Raw genomic sequence first — 23,794 nt, 5'->3', positions numbered from 1 at the left:
ATATATATTTATAAATATTTTTTAATGTTTGTATTTCAAGGGGTTAAGTTAGAAAAGAATTCATAAAAAAAAGTTTATGGTGCCTATAAATGCATATATTAAAGATAACGGTACATTTAAAACAATTTGCATAATATATTTTCGTTATTTCGTAGAAATGTAATTTTTATTTACGTATGTAAAATCAACTATTCAAAGGTAAATAATAAAAATATATTTTTACGCATGTTCATGATTTATTAGTTTATAGTTTCAGGGTAATTTTTTGGAAAGGTTAGGTAATAATATATTTTTAAATATTTGAATTGTTTCGTTGTATCGTTCGCATATTTTGTTTTGTAATAACTTGGAAATATGTAAAAAAAATTATATTTTCTAAACTGCAATTAGTTTTGATATAATTAGTGTTCTTCGACAAAAGATTCACCCATATATTTTTATATGTCTATAGACATTATATATGCATATAAAAAAACATATCATCACACAGTAAAAAATGTCATTCCATGTATTTTCAGGTATATGAGTGAATAGTGATTTAAGACTGTGTAGCGTACAAGACGTTTTTCCGATAACGGAAGCGCTTGATGACTAAATCATACATTTTTTCCCCGATGACTATTAATTTATTATTACACAGTGAATACTGATTACACTTATAGTGTACATTATACAGCCATGAATAAAATTATCATCAATTATCATAAAACCAAATGACTATCGGCAGCAATCCTGTCATTATTATTTTGCTGGTACTCGTTACACTGTGGTTAGATTTTCGACTGGAATGTTAAACCGATGACTGTTGATCGTAGTGAAATTCGTTTGAAATCGAAATTCGATATTCTCTTAATCAAACATTAAACGCCGTTTAGTTACTTCTACCTCCGTTATGGCGGAAACAAATAAGGTGGAAGTCGTCATTTCGGGTGTGGCCGGAGTATTCCCCGAAAGTGACAATGTGGAAGAATTGAAAGATCTGCTTTTCAATAAGCAAAACGGGATTACGTTAGATTCGAGACGTTGGCCATTAGGTGAGATAATATGATGGATATTTATGTTGTTTTTATGAGTTGCATGACTAGTATTGGTCAACGCAGGACTCTATAAGTCTGTATCTAAAATGTAGATTTTTCCTCGTTCTGTTGTTATTACTATTATTTTCTAATGCTTAATGAATCGTAAATATTGTAATTAGTTATAGGGGAATGGGGAAATACCAGTCAACGGGTCAGTAGTAATACTAGACACCGGTTACTAATATTTCTACAAAACTATTATGTTTGGGATTACACTGATACTTTGGATAAGTAAATAATGATATCATAATCATAAATTTAACACAATTTATCATATGATTTTTTTCTCATCCAAAATTCGTGAACAATTTTTCTCACATTTTACTTTGAAAAATCAAAAATTTCAACATCATTATAAGGTTAAACTTTTACGGTTTATTTAAAATTTAATTTTAGTGTAATATAATCCAATATGGCACTATGTATACAAGATTGGTTTTTTACTCAAACTAGTTGTATACGTATATATAATATATAAATTTGTTATAATTTTTTACAGGTATTTGATTTATCGTTAAAGTGACCAATATAATCTCATTCTCGCTTAAAAAAATTCTTTTCCTTAGGATAATTTTTCGTTAATGTATAAACCGAAATTAATTAATTTGGTATACCTTTATAATTGTATACACATATATGTATATTAATTTTATATTTTTTCGAATTTATTATTCAGAAAAAAATATTCTCATTAACCGGTGCAACAATTAGTTACATTCCATCATTAACTTTAGAGATAGAACTGTTACTACGTTTATATGCATCAGTTAATGCGCATTGAGTTAGTCCGAAAGTTAGGTGCATATAAACGCATTTTTAATTCGCATTAAGCTGATGCGCATTTATTATTTAATTCGACTCATCAAATCAAATTAACTCTTACTCTGGAATTAAGAAATGCATGTAAACACTTTAATGCGAATTAATATTTTAGCGGGAATTTCAAAACGTCAAATTATAATTATTTTGGTCATGGAATCCAAAGTATAAAGCATGGACTAAAAAAACATTCGCATTAACTTATAATTTTATACAACATCTAATCTTGATATTTTAGGTGCATATAAACCCGTTCTCTAATGCAAATTAATTTAATGTGCGTTGAGTTAATGCACATTAACTAATGCATATAAACGTAGTATATATCTCAACAAATTTTGGTACCTTCATTGGGATATTCTTAATTACATAATATTTTACATATTTGTTTTAATTTTACACAAAAACCAACATCTGGATGTAATGTTTATTAATAATAATAAAATTTATATTAGCATTTTGTATTTTACCCAGTATAATTATTAGGAAAAAAAGATAAGTTTTGACTATAAAATAACTTAATAATATTGAAATATTTAAAATACAAAAAAAAACATATTTATACATCATAAATAACATTATAGTTATTTAACTTACAAACATTTAGTTATTAGCTATTGAAATGTTAATTTCTAGATTTTGTGGTAATTACAGTTTATATGTAAAAATCAGTATTGGTTAATACCTCTATCTGTTTTTTTTTTTAGTAATTTACAATACTGCGGTATACGGGACATTTTAATTACAACCATAGTTACCGAAAATTCCGTTTTATTATGATTAATACCATCGATCCCGATAGTAAACAAATGAAAAAAAAATTAAACACCACCAGCTGTAGAATAAAATCAGAATAGGTATGTGTGCTTACTTCTTAGCATTTGTTTATAATAATGCATATTCAGATATATTCAAAATGAGAATTATTGGTCTTAAGTTGTTATTAAAACTATTAAAAATTTAATAATACAAATATGTAATATATAGTTATTAAAACTTGTATCAATTTGTATTGTGTACACAAAATCTATACTAAATAATTAAAAAAACAGCTTCAATTTGTGTATCTTATTATTAATGATAGCATATTTTTAATTTATAGTCAATTTACCAATTTTTAAAAAGTTTTATGTCTTCAAAAAAATTTGAAAAATGAAGATATCTAGTTATATACCTTTGGTCAGTACAGAATATTTTATAGTTCTCATATATGTAATACTACTAATACTGTGCAATAAACAGAATGCATTATATGCCGGGTTGTATGAAAAATTGATTACTTAAATAATTAAATACAATTTGATTCACAAACCATGCATCATCAAATCATTTTTAAGATCATTAGCTCAATATATTGATTCCTTAAGTTTTTAGCGATTATTTATGAAACCCGACAATAGAACCATATTAAAAAATGTATAGATATATAAATATTTAATAATATATAACATTCCTGTATAGCTTTGTACATTTATGTAGGTTACAAAATTAAAATAGTCCTTTTATGTATATATTTTTTTATTCTTATTGTGACAAAGTAATTGATTTGTAAATGTTATAAATACCTATACTACCTATACTATCTAAGTATATTCAATTTATTTTACTATTTTAGTAAGTATGACAAATATTATATTAAGAATAGTCTAAACATAAAAATATTGTCCGCACTCCACAAAACATTTGAAAATCTTTGATTGGTTTCGTTTTCAGATGAGTATGGGGTAAAATCTGGAGTAGGCAAGGTAAAGTCTATTAATCGATTTGACAACGTCTTCTTCAACATGCACGGAAAATTATGTGAAAGTTCTGAGACTGTAATTAAGTTGAATTTGGAGAGATCCGTGGAAGCTATTATCGACGCAGGTTAGCTTTGTACCATTACATTATAATGTAAACAAACGATATGTACCAATATAATAATATTATTTAGTAAATAGAAACAAAAATTTTAATTGTATTCGTTTTTAAATTATATTGTTATTTATTTTAAGACTTAAATCTATTCATATTGAATATTATATTAATTTTCAACTACAAAATAATATGCACATTATAGAAAAAGATTCCCTACAAATTGTTTTTATAGGTTTTTAAAGATATACAGATACGGTTTTTATAAGTAATTGTAGTTAAAATGTTGACAGAAATTTTAAAATTATTTTGTAGTTAACAATTTATAAAAACCAAAATATCTAAAAATATACAAATAATCACATTTTTTTATAAATATTTAAATTTCAAATTTAGACGAAATTACTTATTTAAATAACCAAAAATAACGATTTTAATATTTTTTAGTTCTAAAGCATTATTATTTATTCGTTGATATTTAAAAATGTTAATGCATATTATTGAATATTATAGACAAAATTAAATTTTAAAATTCAATATTTTCTATATAAAATAATTCAACTTATCATATTGCTGAATGTAAAATAAATTATTTTAGTGCTAATATATATAATATATCATACAATAATTATATTATACTAAGTTATTAAGTTATAGTATGCTGTTATAGTTATAGTTATATATACATGCTGATAGACCATCTTTATTCAAAATAGTTGAATTTTGAATTCGTACGTAATGATTTAACATAAATATTATACTGTCACACTGTCATGTTTAATTTCAAAATACTCCTATTTTATAGAAAAACAGTTATCTATATTTTTTTTTTGTTATTCACACAAATTGAATTTTTAACTGTTGTTCTACCAAAATATTAAATAAATACTAAATTTTTCTATAAAATTACTCTCTGCTCATATCTAAATTAAAGTATGATTTAATCTTGAATATTTGTAAATAAGCAAAATGGTTATATCAAATCTGAATATGGTCTTATATATGTTCAACAATCCAATATTGATTGTATAAATCAAAACACTACAGTTTTTATTTCTTATATCTCAACGGTACCAATAGTTTTTGATATAAAATCGATAAAAATTCACAATTTTGGATAATATAATACAAAATAAATTGTGATTATATTCTATACAATTTTCTCGGATATTATTATAACAACAAATACAGTGTGTTTATAAATGATAATTATAAATACATTTTTTAGGTATAAATCCGGGAGATTTATACGACACAAATACGGCAGTATTCACGTGCTCTTCGGGTAGCGAAACCGACACAATTGCGATGTTTGACGAATCGAAATTAGGATTTGCTATAGTTGGCCACAACAAGGCCATGCAAGCCAACAGACTTTCATACGTTTTAAATTTGAACGGTGAGTATTCAATTTTTTTCCGATGCGTATCGACCAGTGATTATTTAATCATTGTTTTATTCAACCGATCTAATATGTAAATATACATTGTCTAATGTGGGTAATGGGAATACATTCCCATATAGTGATTAAAATGGTTTACTGTTTCATATAATATAGGTCCTAGTTTCACGATATTTTCGTCGTTTACCGGCGGCGTGGACGCAATTGTAATGGCTAAACATATGATCGAAAAAGGCCATATCAGAACCGCGATAATTGGAGGTTGTAATCTAGTGCAAAGACCAAATTTATCACTTCAGTTAAAAGGTTTAGGAGTTCTAAACGATGGAATAGAGACTAGGTCGTTTAGCGAAGATGGTGAGTATAATATATTCACGTATATTACCGGTTATGACGAAATCAGTGCCTACGTTAATATTATGGTTTAATAACAATTGGTCTTTTCTTTTTTTTCCTTAGCTGATGGTTTCAACAGGTCTGAATCGTGCGTGGCCATTTTACTACAAAACTCGTTGGATGCAAAACGATCGTATGGCACGATAATGAGTGTAAAAATGGAACAGTACGGAGATCTCAGAGGAGTATTTACCAATTACTCTAGTGAACATTATAAAAAAATTATAATGAAAGCATACGAAGAAGCAGGAATAGATCCCGCTAATGTAGCGTATATTGAAGCTGATGGATGTGCTATTAAGGTATTTAAAATATATTATCTCTCATCTATAATGATATATTCATTAAAAATGCACACTTATAATTCAATATAATATTATATTAAATTTAGAATGTAGATGCAATGGAGTTAGATATAATAAAAGATATATTTTGTCCTCCCCATCGAAAAGAACCCTTGAAGATCGGTTCAGTGAAAAGCAATTTAGGCCACACTGATGCTTCAGCTGGTCTTGTTTCGATAGTGAAATCGATCATAGCAATGGACACCGGTTTTATACCTCCTAATATAAATTATACTGCACCAAATAGTGAATCAGATGCTCTTACATCTGGAAAATTACAGGTACCTAGTTAAATTTAATTGATTAAAATATAGCACATAAAACCACACAAAATTGTATTATATATCATTCAAATTTTAAAAGAATTTCAATAAAATAATCGATTAGAGTGACAAAAAATAAAAAATAATATCTTATGAATAAAATAGTTTGTTTAAAATTTCAGGTTGTCACAGAAAAGACTCCATTAAATGGTGATTACGTAGGTTTAAATATTTTTGGTAGAACAGGAAACTATGGTCATATTATTATGAAAAGGTATAACAAACAAAAGAAGAAAATATATGCAAAAGATGAAATGTTTGATGATGATTTACCGAGATTAATTCTTGTTTCTGGACGTAATGATGCTGGAGTCAGAAAAACAATAAAATTGGTATGATTGTATTAGATATTTAAACTTTAGATAATTTACTACTAATGTCACATGAATATTTTTGTTTTTGTTTATAGATTGAGAGTTATAATGTCGATGAAGAATACACATCGTTGCTGCATAAAGTGTTCTCCAAAAATATAAGTGCACATTTCTCCCGAAGTTTCTTCATCATTCCCACGCCGGGCCCATGGAGAGAAAAAGACGTTTACGTAAGCAAACTCGAACTTAATATCCCTTCATTTCTCTACTTACTTATTATTTATGTCAATATATGTTTGTTAGCCGATTACGAATGAAAAACCTCAAGTGTGGTTCGTGTTCTCTGGTATGGGGTCACAATGGTTAGGTATGGGCACACAGCTGTTACGAATACCAATTTTCGCAAAAGCAATTGAAAAGTGTGATACGGTCTTGCGGCCGTTTGGCATCGATATAGTAAATATTATAACGAGCCTCGATACGGCGTTGTTTGATAACATCTTGAACTCATTCGTTGGAATATCTGCAATTCAGGTACGTAAATAGTGAAAAATGTTCCAAAAACCTAAATACTTAGTTATATACTAAAATTTATTAAGTTACGATTTTTATTTTACAATAGACAAACTGTATTTTATACATAAAACCAATTTAATCATCAAAACATTTTTGTTTTGAATTTTCATCTATTTATTAAGATTTAACATGATTCTCAATGAATACATAATGTACCAACGGTCTTCAAACTTTTGAAGTAAATGCCTCCTTTCATACTATTTTATAATGTCACGCTCTTTCTCACCATACTAAAATTAAATTATGTTTAGAAATATATTTATATAATGTAATATTTAATATTTATAATATCCATCATACCTTTAGTATTGGTTGTTGGATTAATATAAATGAAAATCAATAATAAAAAAAACGTTGTTTATGTTTTTTTTTAAATTTCACCCCTCCCTGGGGGGGCGCTACCCAAGTTGAGAATCGTTGTAGTATACGCTTTCAATGATCATTCCCACATTTATGTAGTCTTTATTAATTTTGCTAAAGCATTCGAAACATTCGTTGTATAAACATTATAGTTTTAAGTGAATTAGGTTTGGAAAACCTTTTATTTCGTGGCTCAAGTCATTCATAGAATATTAAAATCAATTAGTTAAAATTCATGGAATCCCTTCCGATATTATCACAAGTTTTTTCAATGTCCTCTCACGTGTAATACGCTAATCTATTTCATAACTATTAGGTAGTATTAACTTGTTCCATTACTTTAAATTATTTTTAGTCACCAGCTGTATGTAAGTAATTTGATTTATATGTATATATTTGATATATGTTTAGTTTCTATCTATTAGCTAAAATAAATAATTAATATATTACTCGTTTATCAAAATATTTAAATGAAAAACGCGTTTTCGAATTTTATACGTTGGAGTCGTTGGCCGGTTTAGCCCGACGATTTGACACATGCACCAACAACAATAATAAATTAATAACACTAAATAATATTAACTAAACTTGACGGTTGTTGGTGTTTATTATAGATCGGTTTGGTAGACATATTGAAGGCGTTGGACATTGAACCGGATGGTATGATCGGACATTCCGTCGGTGAGCTGGGGTGCGCTTATGCAGACGGTTGTTTCACTGCTGAAGAGATGATAATGGCTGCGTACGCCCGGGGTAGGGCCTCCGTGGACACAAAACTTCCAGACGGCATGATGGCGGCTATAGGTCTTGGTTATCAGTCCATCAAGAACAAGTTACCATCTGATATAGATGTGGCGTGTCACAATTCAAAAGAGAGCTGCACAATATCCGGCCCCACCGCAAGTGTGAAGGAGTTTGTCGAGAAACTCAAATCGGAAAAAGTTTTTGCAAAGATGGTCAACGTTTCGAATATTTCGTTCCACAGCCGGTACATACAGCCGGCGGCTCCCATTCTACATGAATATCTATCTAAAGTGTGTTTTGAACGCAACAGTTTTCGGGTTTTCATTTAAACGATTTTTAATGGATTTTCAGATTTTACCAAATCCGAAACTGAGATCGTCGCGATGGCTCAGTACTTCTGTACCAGAGTCGAAGTGGAATACGGATTTGGCTCGTTACTGTTCCGCGGAATATCATACTAACAACCTACTGAGTCCCGTTCTGTTTGAGGAAACGTGTACGCACATACCAAATAATGCCGTTGTTATTGAGATCGCACCGCATGGTCTTCTCCAGGCCATACTTAAAAGATCATTCGTTGATTTGGTTCACATCCCGTTGACTCAAAAAGTATTCGGAGATTCCGTTAGATTTTTGTTGAAAGCTATCGGAATGTAAGTAAACATCAAACGCCTATGATTCAAGTTGCTTATTCATCAGTTATTTTATTTATTGATTTTTATAAAACGTCATTGATTTTAAAAGATAACAATATAGTATTTACACGTCTTACATCATAGTAGAAGTACTACTAGAAGTAGGACTATTTCTTCAGTTTGGTTATTACTACAAATTATAATAATAAATTGTTTAAGATTAGTGACCAAATGATATATAGGTATATTAATTTATGTTTAAAGGCTTAAATTTAAAATTTAAATATAACCCTATTTAAAATTTAAGCCATGTACAAACTGTATTATATAATATTATGGGTTTTTTTGCGTTAGATAATAAAATGTATTTACTATAATATTGTTGTTCACATCATTTCTAAATAACATATTAATTATTGGACGTATATTAAATACGTATTAATTAACGCGACTATTGAAAAAGAAAACTTAAGTTCCTTTATGTTAAAATTTAGTTTTTTTAAAATCAACCAATCTAAATTCATGGTTAAAAAATGTAAATTAAAAATAAAATTTTTTAGGATGTATTGTAATGGATTGAATCCAAACATTGAAATGTTATATAACCCTGTAAGTTATCCAGTATCTAGTGGTACTCCACCATTGCATACATTATTGTCATGGAATCACGAAGAAATATGGCCAGCTATCGATGTGACAATACTGGTACGTATAACAATATTCAATAAAAAATTAGTATTTTATAAATATAAATTTATATGAAAAATAAACCAGATTCAACATACAAATTATAAAAATTATAGATAAAAAAGAATAAAGGTGAAAGACTTATTTCGCTATCACCTTCTACAAACAGTTCAGTCGAAGAATATGAAATACACGGCCGTCACGTTCTTCCGCTCTCCGCATTATTAGTATGTTTATAATTTATATATATATATATATATATATATATATATATTACTGAAATCTAAAAATTATTGTAAGGATGAGTACATAGTACATTTTCTAGGCCCTACAAATAATAAAATACACTAAGTTTACTCTCAAACTACGTCTTACATGATAAAATGATCACTTACACCGTATCCATTTTCTTTAGTTTTACACCTGGGAATCGTTTAATAAATTGAGTGATGAATCCAACATTAACTTACCCGTTGTCTTTCAAGATGTTCAGTATCATCAACACGTTGTGATAAACAAAATTCGTAAGTAAGATTTATGCAGTATTTAGAGTGCGTATTTGATTAACTTTTGTTCCTAAATCGCAAATATAATATCTTACGCAAGTTATTTATTTTGGTTTTCTGGTGGTGGTTTTGTTTTAGAATCCGGTGATTTATGTACGGCAATACAAAGTGGAACTGGGCGCTTTGAAGTGTGCTTAAACAATACAATTGTGTTATCCGGATATATATTTGTATTCGATCGTCTAAAATTTAACAAAAACACAACAGCGCTACATGGGGAAAGCAACGGCAGCGATAGCTATCCCCGTGTAGTATCACTGAGTCACAACGAGGTCTACTCAAGCCTCGAACAGTATGGCTACATTGTTGGTGACGTTTTTAAGACGATTCAGCACGCAGACATATATGAAGATAGTATGTGTAAAATAAACATAATATTATTTTAATATGTATACTAAGTAGGTACGAATAAACCACCAGAGTTTGATGTTTGAAACCGATATTAAAACTTCAGTTTGAAATATTTTAACGGTTATTTTTTTCTTTTAATATTTTAGCTTTAATTCTTGAGTTTCGGTTTAAATTACATTATTATAAAATTAAAAAAAACCATTTGTATTCCTGTTAAGTACTGGTATCAAGCATATACTTAACTTCCGGGCTATCAATCGTATACAAATGAATATTAGTTCACTCATACGATTGACATCCAAAAAACGATCTGGTAATTTATTTTGAATTCGTCCTACAGGACTGGAAGCAAATGTATCGTGGGACAATAATTGGATACATTATCTGGACGCCATGATACAGCTGGCGACAGTGCATCATATGGAGAAACGCGGAGAGCTCGTGGTTCCGGTTTCAATCCAAGAAATATGCATCGATCCATCTGTGTTAGCGAAAAGTTTAGAACCAATAGGTGAATTTGATAAAAACTGTTTCAAGATTTTGTTATTAAAGGCCTATAGCCGTATAAGTATATTATTACTATTATAATCAAATACCTAGATATAAACTATAATTTTATTGTTTCACTACATAATGCATGATGAATAGGTCTTCATAACAAAATATTCTTTAATATTATTTTTACTAAATATACATAAAATATTAACGATAATACAATATTATTATGTTTAAATGTCTTTTAAGATAATGTTGAATTCATATTGATTTCTTGCTCATTAATATACACCAATCAGCTTTATAAGTGAAAAAAATGTTTTTGAAATATTTCTATTAAATATTAATATTCATACAAGTACAAAAATAAAACCAATAAAGTAACTCTGATATGGTGATATGTATAGTTGTAGATATCGTGTGTACTTATTAAATGAGTTGGTATAATAGAATATTATTGCTATTTATAATTTATTTTTCTATTAGAAATACTGTAGATTAAACTATTTTTTCCAAAAAATAATCATAATATACCTAGGTATATAATAATAATATTGTATAATATTACTATCTGTTAATTAGATAGAAATTAATACCATATCGTATCGTAGAAGGGTGTGAAATAATACCTAAAAATTATCTAAATACTTTAAATATTTAATTGTATATAGAAAAAATATTTGCTTATAGTAGCAAAAATTTCATGTTCCTACGAATATTACTTTTTGGATTACAATAAATTTTATTTGTCGTTTAAATATTAAAAAATATTCAATTTAATTTAAATTTTAACATGAAATGTTTAAAAAAAAATATTATTTAACTATATATTTTTAACTATTATAAGAAAAATATTTGAGGGATTTTATATTAAATTTATTTATGAATATTTAATAGTTATTTTTATATGTTAATGCAGATTTTGCTGCACAGTACAATATATTTACCAACGAAGTGACGTGCAAAGGCATCAAGATTTCTTTACCTTGTTTCGAAGTATTACCATTGGATCCGTTGATGAAGACAACATTCCAGCTTAAAGAACAGGGTTTGATCGATTTATCCAATCCTAGTATGAAAGTAAGCTATATTACTGTGTCACAATATTTTATTATCAGGGCAAGACTAAAGGGAGATAAAATAGAAAATTTACTACGTTCCGAAAAAAAATATCATTTTAATTAAAAATACATTACTTAATAAAAATGTATGGATATAAAAAAAAATATATTAATTTTTACTGTTATATATTTTTTCTTTTATTGGAAATAATAGTCATTATATTACCACTGGATAAATTATTTTATTATTTTTTATTGACTATATTATTATTTAAAAAAGTATTATAACTATAATAAATAACCTAATGCAATAGACAAAATATTTAAATTTAATTAAATGGTTTTTCGCTGTCTTTATAGATCAAACATTATTTTATTGAATATAATGAAATAATATAATACTAAGTGATTGTGTAAAATATGAAAGTTGTATAGACTTTAGCATGAATTTGCTCATCCAACTATTGTACAAATGAAATCACATACAACTTATAAAACTAATATTACTTAAATGTATTTGCAGACACCGATCGATTTTATTAACACGTGTATGGATATAGTGCTTGAATTCCGACAGAATGACGATTTTGAAAATGTTTTCATGTATCCCGTGTATGATAGTCAAGACGCCGAGATGGGCAACTACTCCGATCATATTTTAAAAACCAAAGTACAGTGACTAGAATTTAATACAATTTTAACGAACATATTGGTTTCGGTTTTTGTTAAATATTAAAATATTGATTTTTAGGGTTCTGCTTTGATGATGATAGAAAACGATGTCAACAAGGAGCACCTAAATAGTGGGTCAGAAAATTCACAATATATCATATTAACTCGACACGACAAATTTTCGTATGCTAAGATTTTAATAAAAGATAAAAGTCGTGTTCACTTAATCATATCTTCAAACAGTCCTATATCTGACAGTAGTGATTTTATGGTAGTGCTACAACAAAAATTTGGAGATAATTATTTGTCTTTAATAAAAAAGGTAACATTCGAAAAATGTTGTATAATAAAAATATTTGCACCTTCACAAAGTTGAAATAATAATAATACACGATCGATAGAAACAAAATATAATTATTAATATTTAAATTAATTATTTTTACAGGTTATAGAAATCGATAGTGATGTCATCATACACAGATTAACTTCAGAAAATATAAATTGTTGTGATCAAATTCAAAATTTATTATCCAATTTGAAATCTTTAAATAAAACTATTTACTTAGTGTCTAAAATTCAACCAGTAGATGGAATACTATCGCTGGTGAAAAAAATGAATGAAATAAAAAATATTCGGTAAGAAAATGGTAAATTGTATTTATACACATTAAGTAAAATACTTAAAGAAGCATCGGTGTTTTTAAGGTTTTTCTTCGTGCTGGACAATTCTGTTCCTGGATTTAGTACAAGTAATACATTTTATTCAAAACAACTTGCCAAAGACTTACTAGTGAACGTCTACCAAAATGGCCGATGGGTTACGTATAAGGAATTTGAATTCATAAATGTTATTAATACTCAAATATCAATAAAAAAAACACTTCTTGCTAACTTAGCTAATATATCGTAAGTTTTGAATTCCATAATGTAAATAATTGTTTGATATTCTAATCATATTCAATATTTATTGCAAACATATGGTGTATATTTTTTCAATAAAAAGTGTTGATGTAAAAATTATAATCTACGCCCATTATTATTTAAATTGGATACACGTCAATTGATCGTAAACAATTTACCGCAAATTATTGATCGCAATTGGAATTTACCGCACAGCAATTGATCGGAAAATAACATTTTCAATAATAATTTTCAATTTTGAAATTCAAAGGCGAATATTTTGAATACATATTTAATTTTAATAAATTTGGCACAATTGTGGTTACATGTATGGTTAAAAATATATTTTTTCGTCTTAGATTAAAAATGTTTAAAAAATGTTGTTCGGTATATAAAAATGAAAAAAATTTAACTTACAATTTAAAATTATAATGTGCAATATTTTTTTTATATAAATAGATAATATTTGTACATTTAATTGAATATAAAAAAAAAATAAATATAATATAATAATAAATTATCAAGGTAGGCATAAAATAATAAAAAACACTAAATATTAAACTTGTAATTGAAAATTATATGCAATGTCACGAAGATAATCTTCAATATTTGTATCTATTATTGTTATAATTGGTACACATTTTTTTATTTTAGCTGCTCTATCTCGGTAAATTTTTTTTTTTTGGGGGGGCTCATTACCCCCAACATATTGTTTGATTTTGAATCTATTAATGCTCCCTTCTTTTTTAATGCATCTATAAATCGCTAAAGTGAAGGATGCATACCATTTATAAGTGATGTGAAACAATTGTGCCATCATTCTATAGCATTATTTGTGGTAATTAAATCTTGGATTACTCTCGAAAAACAGTTCCATAATGTGATTGCATACTTTGGCGGCTTTCTTTTTCCTCTTTTAACCTAACCCTGAAATAACCTATATAGTTTGCGATCAATTATCGTGCGGTAAATTGCAATTGCGATCAATTGTCGCGCGGTAAATTGTTTACGATAAATTGACGGTACACCATTTAAATTATTTAAAATTACAACTTAATTATACAGCTAATATAATAAAAGTTTATGTAAAAAAAACTTATTATATCTTTATTAAAATTGTTTGATAACACTTGTAGAATAATGTGTTAAATTTTTTTTTCAAATATTTGGAATTAACGTTATTTATAGTGAACGTTCGGCGATTCTAAAAAAATCGAAATCGACAATAATTTGTATAATAGAACATTAGATCAAATTAGATTATATAAACTACAACACATGTTAAATGTTTATACAATTCATTTAATGAAACATTTTATTCGATTGATTATTTTTATTGACTATTGTATTAATTTATTCTAAGCACTATCACTCGTTAGTCGTTACTTAAATGTTTTTAATGTTAATATGCTTTATTCGTATTATAGATTGAAAAACGTTTCTGCAAAGTATATTGGTCTGAATCCACAAGACACGAGTATCGATACGAAAAATAACAATGTCGAGTACGACGAACTAGGACCTATTGAGTACTCCGGAGTGGTGTCTAATGGTTCTTTGGTGATGGGCGTTGCGCCATTCACACCGACAGTCTCTGATATTGCGGTTGACCCTATTCTATCTTGGGCAGTTCCTAAAAACATGTCCCTCGAAGAAGCATCAACCATTCCGGTGCCATATTCAATGGTAAACATTACATTTGTTTATAATTAAATTATTATTATTATTATTTTTCTGCAATACTTAACCGTTTGTATATTGTATTCCGATCCATACAGGCATATTACATACTGATCGAAATTAGTAAAATAACCGAAGAAAATTTAGTTCTGATACATTCTGGATTAACTCCTGTAGGTCAAGCAGCCATAGACGTATGTCTGGAAAAAAAATGTCAAGTATTTGTCACCGTATCGGATTCCAAACAAATGGAGTTCTTAAAACAGAGATTTCCATTGGTACGTACATTGAAGAGTTTTGTAGGGTTGAAAATGTATACATATTTGGGTGTTTTAATAAATTTCTATACGTACGAATTATAGCTTCCACATAAAAACGTAATAATTTACGACAAAGAGAATTTCGAAATTAAATTTCTTATGGCGAACAATAAGATGGACGTAATTATGAACTGTCTGGAGGGAGAAGATTTTTATGCTACCATACGAGTAATTGCGAAACATGGAAAATTTTTTCAACTGACCAAAAGCGATATGAAGAAGAAATATAAAATGGGTAAAACAATATAATATAATTGTATTTAAATGTTTTTATGAATGTTAAATTTGAATATTTATTTGTATGTTTTTAAAGGTTTGAAAAAATTTTTAAATAACATATCGTTCTTTTCTGTGGGCATGGACAGAGTAATTGCTGAATGCGAAGAAACGAAACGGGTCATTCAACATTTGATTGAACATGGCTTACGAAACGGCACAGTCAAACCGTTTGATCGATATGTACTGACCGGTGCGTGTACGGGAACTCAAGCTCTGGAGACACTGGAGTGAGAAAACTAATATTATTAATGTTTTTATATTTATGATACAATTTGCGAGTTCTTATTTGTTTTGTAACGTGTTGTAGGAGATTGACTCGAGAAAACGAATTTAAACGAGTTGTAATATCCACAGAGAAAGCCAACAACACTGGAAACATGATACATCAATTCCAGTGTTATCCTGACCAAGTGTATTTTGTTATTGGTAAAATCAAATCCGTTATCAATATTATAATAATTTTATACTTATGTACCAAAATTATGTTTAGGAAATGAATCTAATGATTGGTTATGTCTGGTGGAATGGTTGGCGCAAAGAGGTGCATTGAAAGTAGTCGTAGGCTTGGAAAAATATTCCTTAACGCCGACAATTTCACGGAAATTTAACATTTTACTTGATCGTTATAAAGGGATCACCGTGCAATTGGTATCACAGTCGTTATTGGACACCGAACAAGCGGCTTGTGATTTACTGAACAGTTCGACTGAAACATATCCATTAGCTGCAGTATTTTTCGTGAGTGGTGTAAGTCATATGCATTAGAATTTTAAGTTAAAACAAAAATTGTACACTTTTTATGTCATTTCTTAAAAGGTCTGTCTAAATTATGTGACATAACAGTTATCTTATCATGAATTTATTTATTTTATGTATTTAACTGAACAACAATTATACGAGTATTCAAATAGTTATTAGTCAACTGACAACTATAGGCTTTTTTTTTTCTAAAAATAAACAAATAGATCAAAATAAATATATTTTTTATTTAATAATTTAATACATTCATTTATTTTTAAACTAACTATAACAAAAATTTTGTTTTTAAGTTAAAAAAAAAAATAATAATTTCCTTATAACACCTTGTAGTAGGTAATACGATTAAATTGGAAAAAGAATAATTGTATTGAAAATAGCTATGGAAGAATAAAATAAAATTAAGCTTTTCGTTTCTGCGAATCTGAAAATGATAAAAGCAATTCACTATATTTTCTATTTTATTTAAAAAATTTTGATAGTATTTAAAATAAATAAAATTATGGTAAGTAAAAATGTAATGTATAATATTATAGCCTACAAGGTCCATAGCATGCGTTTCCGTAAATCATTTTAAGGGGTAGCATGCAATTTGGACACTTCTAATTTATTTATTTTTGCATGGAATTCGTACCAGTTATTGATTAATTCCTTTAGAATACATGAAGCTAAATAATATGTTGTTAAAACGTTGATGTTATACAGGTGGATGAAAAAATGATCGAAAACATGCAAATAGCGATGGGTCAAATTGTCACAAAACACAATCAGAAAACATTATTCGCGTGCTTATTCTGCGGTGGGGCAAAGACGTGCGAACGATTAAAGGCAATCGGCGTCAACGCGTTGTGCCTGTCATGGGCCCAAAACGGTGACAAACCTAAGCTCAGCAAAATCATACCCATATTGGAGAATTTAATACTGAAATCTAATACGCTCACCAACGCAGTAGTTGTGTGCTCTGAACACGTGCCTGATAAATGGACAAGTATGATCATTAATTTATTTATTAACGGACAAATGACTAAAAGATTAGGCATGTTAAAATACATAATAAATACAGATGTTTTCAAAAAAATTAACCCAGAAAACTATAGTTTTAAAATTAACTTTACTATAAAATTATCTGAGAACAGTTAAGTTAACTTATAACTGCCAATAAAAGTCAATAAACTTAATAATCTTGTATATTTAATTTATGATATATATGTTATATATATTATCATTTAACGTTATTTTATCCTAAAATCTGGATATGATAGTACGGTGATATTATCTTTTGTTCGTTGTTGCCAGTATCTATATTGTTACATTTATTACTTATTTTATACTCTTAGTTTATTGTACAATTTGTGCACAACAGTCATATTGTATATATTAATAAATCTATAGATTTTAATAGGATATGCAATTTTTAAATCATTTAAAGATCATTATATAGATATGCATATATAATATATATTTACCTACCTAATTTTCGATTTAAGATTCCAAAGTTCTGCAATCTGACCAAAACAACATGTTTTTACCAAGCACCATTCAAGAGCTGGAATGTAACTCGAAGATCATCGTTGTCGGTGATCCAAACTTCGTAGAAGTGGCCACTAAAAGCGTGTTATATGCCGAAGCTAAAGGAGCATACCCAGTATTCGTTATGCCAGGTTTCTTACCCAATTGCATGACAAACCTGTACAGAAATCTGGGCTACCCGACGTTCGAGGCCCGATACCCATCCAAATTTGAATCAGTCAAAAGCGTGGCCAGTGCTCTCGTAAAAGTAAGATTCTATAGTTTGATAAAATGTCCTATACTAACCTTAGAAGAGGGCGAATAACACTGTTTTAATTAACTGTGAAAAATGATCTCATGTGCAATTTTGAATATTATACAACAAACAAAATATTATATTACATGTCTACTAGCAAAAAATATAAATCAATTGTATTTGCTAGTTACAAAACATTTGACAACAAGCGTTTTCTATATGTTAGCTATCAGCAACCTGATTTAGACCAACGAAATATAACTGTGGTGATATTTAACGTTGTCAAAACTCAAAATATTGACTTTCATACTATTGTTAAAACATTTCAGATGGACATGATAGTCATTATTCGTTGTGATCCTATTTATCCACGATGAAATCAAAAGTTGTTAATAATTATGTAATTATACTACAGTTTCACATTTAAAGCTGCTAAATAACTTTTTAACAACTCGTAAAATGTTAGGCGCCTCAAATTGTGTGTTGCATTCGAAAACCACACACTTTTGATTTCGACCCCAAAAAGGTCAATAGACAATAACCGCACACTTTATCAGTCATTGTATAACAGAATATCGCAAACTTATAGTGTTTAAAACTTCACACTATGTTTATTGCTAAATAACAGATAAGATAAGATAATAAGATACAATACATTAATCACACGTAAACGTTTAAAGTTTTTAAAAAATTTCAGTAATAAATTTGAATACTACCTGTATACATTTTTTTATTTAGATTATTTTTATTTTTTATTTATTTAAATAATAATTAATAAATTATAGAATTTTAAAATAGTATTTATATATCGACCTTTTTTTGGTTAAAATAATAAATGTGCGATTTTTGGATACAACAGTTTTAAAAATTGTGCGGTATTAATCTTTTAAATGTGTGTGGTTTTAACCTACCAAAACTGTGCTGTTTTTTTCTGTATTTTGTCAAAAGTATATGGTTTTAGGAGTTAACGAAAATGTAAAGCTCTACGACTTATTTTAAAGTGATTGATTTAGCATTGGAAAAAGAGCTATTTTCTTCAAGGTACAATCCCTAAACATGTATATTATATATATATATATTATATACACTTTTTGTATACACATATATCTCTCACGATACGCATATTATGCATAGCTTAATATTAAATACCCTTTTTTGATTGTATTTATAGAGAATTTAAATAATTTAATATAAAAAAATATAAAAATTAAAATAACAAATTCTTAACGTTATTATTGATATTTTGTAATACGAATATACTTAAAGTAAATTATAACGTAATAAAAGATATAATTAGTTATTCATTTAGGTGTTTTTTTTTTTTATATATCAGTTTTATTTTTTAATTATATTTTTATATTTTTATATACATTGATATAAGAATTTGTTTGGAAATATTTTGATTAGTAACCTTGGTTTACCACCTTACCTTGTTATGGTTATGCAATGATGTGTGTTTTAGAAAATCAGACAAATAACCGAACATCGCGCAGTCACTCTGATCGGAGAGTCTTGGGGTGGCGCAGTCGCTTTGGTCATGGCTCAAATATTGGAAACTGAAGGCATTTTGGTATCGTTGTCATTATTGAATGGAATACCAAGCACCCTTCTCAATTGGACCACCAAAACTCTTGTTCTTAATGACAGCATTAACGTGTCGTTGCTTTCAAGATACTTATCTATTGACTGCGAGGTACGAACTCGATCGACAACTTACTTAATATATTTTTTTTAAATAGTTAATACTTATTTTTGGTTATTTAATTTTTTTATATATTAACGAATTATAGATGGCCAAAAAATTTTCGTCTCAACATGAATGGGATGCGAACATTAACCAGCTTCTGCGGTCCAATAAGATCATAGAAACTCATGACGTGTGCAACTCGTTAAACATGATACAGACGCAACTCAACACATTGATTAAACTAGAACCATTACCCAATAAACTATTATCAATACCCCAAGTATTTGTATCAAACGAGCTATCCGATACGAGTCTGAACGCGTTAAATGAAGTAAGTAACTTCAATATGACCGAAATAATAATAATTAATCGGTTCATTGTTGCACATTATTATTTTTTATCGTATAGTTAATTTTACAAGTTAAAGTTGTATTTTTGAATCTTTGTTTTTGTTTGTTTTTTTTCATTAGTTTTGTATTAACCAGCCTGTTATTCATATTGCTGAAGAAAATAGTCGGAATATGTTGAAAGATGCAAATGTTATCAAAACGATCAATGAAAACGTAGCGTTTGATTACCCACACAGTTCGACGATGTCTTTAAATGACAAATACAGTCAGCACTATTATAATACCGATGTTCCATTAGTATGTTAACAAATTATTAATATTTCTTTTTCAAATAATCAGTGCTTATTTGTTAGAACATTTGATAAAAATGCATATACTATTAATATTGTTTATTTATTATCGAAATAAAGCATTTCATATTTTAAAGTCAATAGGTTTATTTATAATCCTCGCTATTTATTCTTTCTTGAGACAAATATATATGTTATCCATCTAAATTTTACTTTATACATGTATACATACCATATGACGATTCACAATAAAAATAATAAAAGTCATGTTGTTTTTTTTTAATATAATTTTTTGAATAAATTTAGACCAACTAAAAAAAAAATTGTAAATTGTTTATAAAATAATAAAAATATTAAAGCTTTAATAACATATTATTCAAGCATGAAAATAAAAAAAAAAAAGATGACAAGTATAGGTAATGACCGCTTGACTACTAATAGCAGGTGTCGAATGTACCTCAACATTGAGTAATAGTCACTATAATGTGGATGTGTTAAAATTTAAATTCAATAATAAATCATTATATATAATGTATACCATAAACAATAAATTCGAGCAAAAAAGTTATAAGCGTACATTTTTAAGGATATTTTATTATATATTTCTATTTCTATTATGCTAATAAAAATAAATTGTTTACATTATATTTTACCTTGCTAACAACTAATATCATTGATCTCCAATTTTTTTTTAGCGAATATGTGAATCGAAACTTATTAATTTTTTACGAAAATGGGTATCTCCTTAAGTACTTAAAAATGTGTTAAATTGTCAAACAATGTTTCATTTAATGTTTTATCACTGAAAATGAACGCTCTGATTTTCTAAATTTAAAATACCAATCAATTGATTATGTGTTTAAATATTTGACTGCATAACATGTATCTATTTACTGAATTTTTCAAGGATAATCAATTGCATAACCGTATACTAATATAACGATGAACAATAAATATTGAAAAAATTACAAATCAATGCAATAAGGTCATAATCATATAAATGTACATGCAATTGTCTTGCAAGACAATATTTATAAGACGCAGATAAGTATCATAATTAGAATAAATTGTCAATACATTATTACATGATATATTATTTCAACCCAATCTAGTGGAAAGTAGCTAGGTTACTGCCAACAATAGTAAGACTAAATTGTCTAATCGATATCCGTTCAATACAAGATGAATATTTAATATGTTATATAATGAAAATTTAGATTAATGATGTATAATAATATGTAATAAGAACAAGGACAATATTTTAATAATAATTAGTAAGTTTAATTAAAAGTGAAATTATAACATTAAATGTTTTTGAATAACTGCTTTTATTGGTCACCAATACTACTAGAAAAATTAGGTTAATATATGGATTCGGTTATAAATAGTTACACAACAATATAACATTTACCTAATATTTTAGCTATACCTTATTAAAAGCTATATAATACGATAATTATATAAATAGGTATAATATTTAAATATTATTAGTTTTTAGAATATTATTATTATTTTATTGATTTTACATTTTTATCAGCATTATCTTTGGCAATTCAAAAGGCGTTTAGGAGTTAATTAAATTGCTGCTCGATTGGAAGTGGTATCACTGTTCCATTATATCGGGTCCAATTCCAACAAATCTGGATATATACCAAATCTTTAAAATAAATTAAATGATATTTTTCTTAAAAATTACAAAAGAAACTCTTTTCAAGACTATTCGTGTTTTGCATCTTTAAAATAATTTACTTAATTTCAAATTGTTAGCTTTAATATATTATTATTTTTAAATTCAATACACTTTCATTTTTTTTCCGTACATCTCATGAAATTTTTTCATAAAAAATGAAAAATAAGATTCACCTCTCATTTAAGTATTACAAATGACTTTCGGTAAACATGACTTTGAAAAAATTATTATTTCATCATCAACTATAAATATATTCATGTAAAATAAACTTTTTAAATGTGCATTATTTACATCACTAATATTTTTATCTGTACACCACTTGTACAGCACCACATTTAATGTATATTCCAATAATGAATGTACAAATTGTACTTGAATTATTTTCTTTCATTTGATTTAATAATAATTCTAATTTTAGCAAAATGTACTCAAGAAATAAATACCTTCTTTTATCCGCTAAGTTTGATGACTGGTGTTAAAATTGAGATAATTTAATAACTAGGTTATGACTTTTTAATATATACAAAAAAGTCATCTTATAATTAATTTTCTAAAAAAAAATATCTGACTTTATTCTTTAAATACTTCTTAGGTACACATTTCTCTTTAATTATTAATATGTTTCAAGTGATTGTTTATTCATTAATAATTAAATAATGTTAAAAAGTAGGTGTCCCTTTTAAGATTATTTTAAAATATCTTAATTACAGACAGTATTAATATTTGATATTAATCATTGGTGAATACTAAAAATAAAACAATATTAGTTATTACATTATGTAATATTATATTTGTACTTTATAAAATATTGTATCAAGTATTATCAGAAATGCTTTTTACAATTTTTTAACTAACATTCAATATTGGTTCAAAGTATGATCATAAGATAATTTTTTTAACATCTTATTTTTGTAATAATTTAACACATCCAATTCAGCGTTGCACTATGACTAAACTACTATACAAACATACAATAGAGTAACTTCCTCGATTTTTTTTTATTATTATGGAGTTTTAGCAGTATGTTAAATTTAGCATATAACCAATTAAACATATACAATGGTGAAATTTGAAGGAAAAATCTGAGGATGTACAAACCCTTTATTAATATAATCACCCCCGAACCAATGGTTTACTAAAGTACTTTGAATGTTTTATATTTAAATGATTGTATACTTTAATCTCTTTTAATTTTACCACTATTAAAAGTCAAATATGTAATAAAAAAGTAAGATTATTCAAACTTAAAAGCGTTTTCAAAGTAAGTAAAGTTACCAGTCTGAATAGAAGTTAACCTTCATTAAAAATTATTTGAAAATTACTGATAATTGCTTAATTAGCACCGTGTAAAAATAAATTGAAAACATTGTAAATAAAATATTATATAATTATATAAAAA

The 23,794-nt window shown here is 27.2% G+C and overlaps 1 protein-coding gene across 2 annotated transcripts; it reads left to right on the top strand.

Annotated features, from left to right (window-relative positions):
- The first annotated feature begins 734 nt into the window (after positions 1 to 734).
- On the top strand, positions 735 to 20,836 carry LOC113550202 (fatty acid synthase-like). Of its 2 annotated transcripts, none has more exons than XM_026951910.2 (32): positions 735 to 1,034; positions 3,612 to 3,764; positions 4,981 to 5,151; positions 5,311 to 5,511; positions 5,614 to 5,852; positions 5,942 to 6,175; positions 6,340 to 6,549; positions 6,627 to 6,761; positions 6,835 to 7,065; positions 8,082 to 8,501; positions 8,563 to 8,864; positions 9,407 to 9,551; positions 9,650 to 9,760; positions 9,949 to 10,057; positions 10,178 to 10,453; positions 10,791 to 10,961; positions 11,865 to 12,025; positions 12,530 to 12,676; positions 12,758 to 13,000; positions 13,124 to 13,314; positions 13,384 to 13,584; positions 15,006 to 15,264; positions 15,357 to 15,536; positions 15,621 to 15,813; positions 15,892 to 16,084; positions 16,165 to 16,283; positions 16,348 to 16,595; positions 17,319 to 17,601; positions 18,101 to 18,390; positions 19,841 to 20,071; positions 20,169 to 20,396; positions 20,536 to 20,836. In XM_026951910.2, the coding sequence occupies exons 1-32, from the start codon at positions 893 to 895 to the stop codon at positions 20,719 to 20,721; spliced, it is 6,603 nt and encodes a 2,200-aa protein (XP_026807711.1). In that variant the 5' UTR covers positions 735 to 892; the 3' UTR covers positions 20,722 to 20,836. The 2 variants fall into 2 exon arrangements, with proteins under 2 accessions (XP_026807711.1, XP_026807710.1); XM_026951909.1 differs by having other exon boundaries at positions 893 to 1,034; positions 16,348 to 16,604.
- The last annotated feature ends 2,958 nt before the right edge of the window (positions 20,837 to 23,794 follow it).

This window comes from Rhopalosiphum maidis, chromosome 1 (genome assembly GCF_003676215.2).
Source record: "Rhopalosiphum maidis isolate BTI-1 chromosome 1, ASM367621v3, whole genome shotgun sequence".
NCBI lineage: Eukaryota > Metazoa > Arthropoda > Insecta > Hemiptera > Aphididae > Rhopalosiphum > Rhopalosiphum maidis.
Note: the sequence above shows the minus strand (reverse complement) of the source record. Positions and strands in the feature narration are given on the sequence as shown.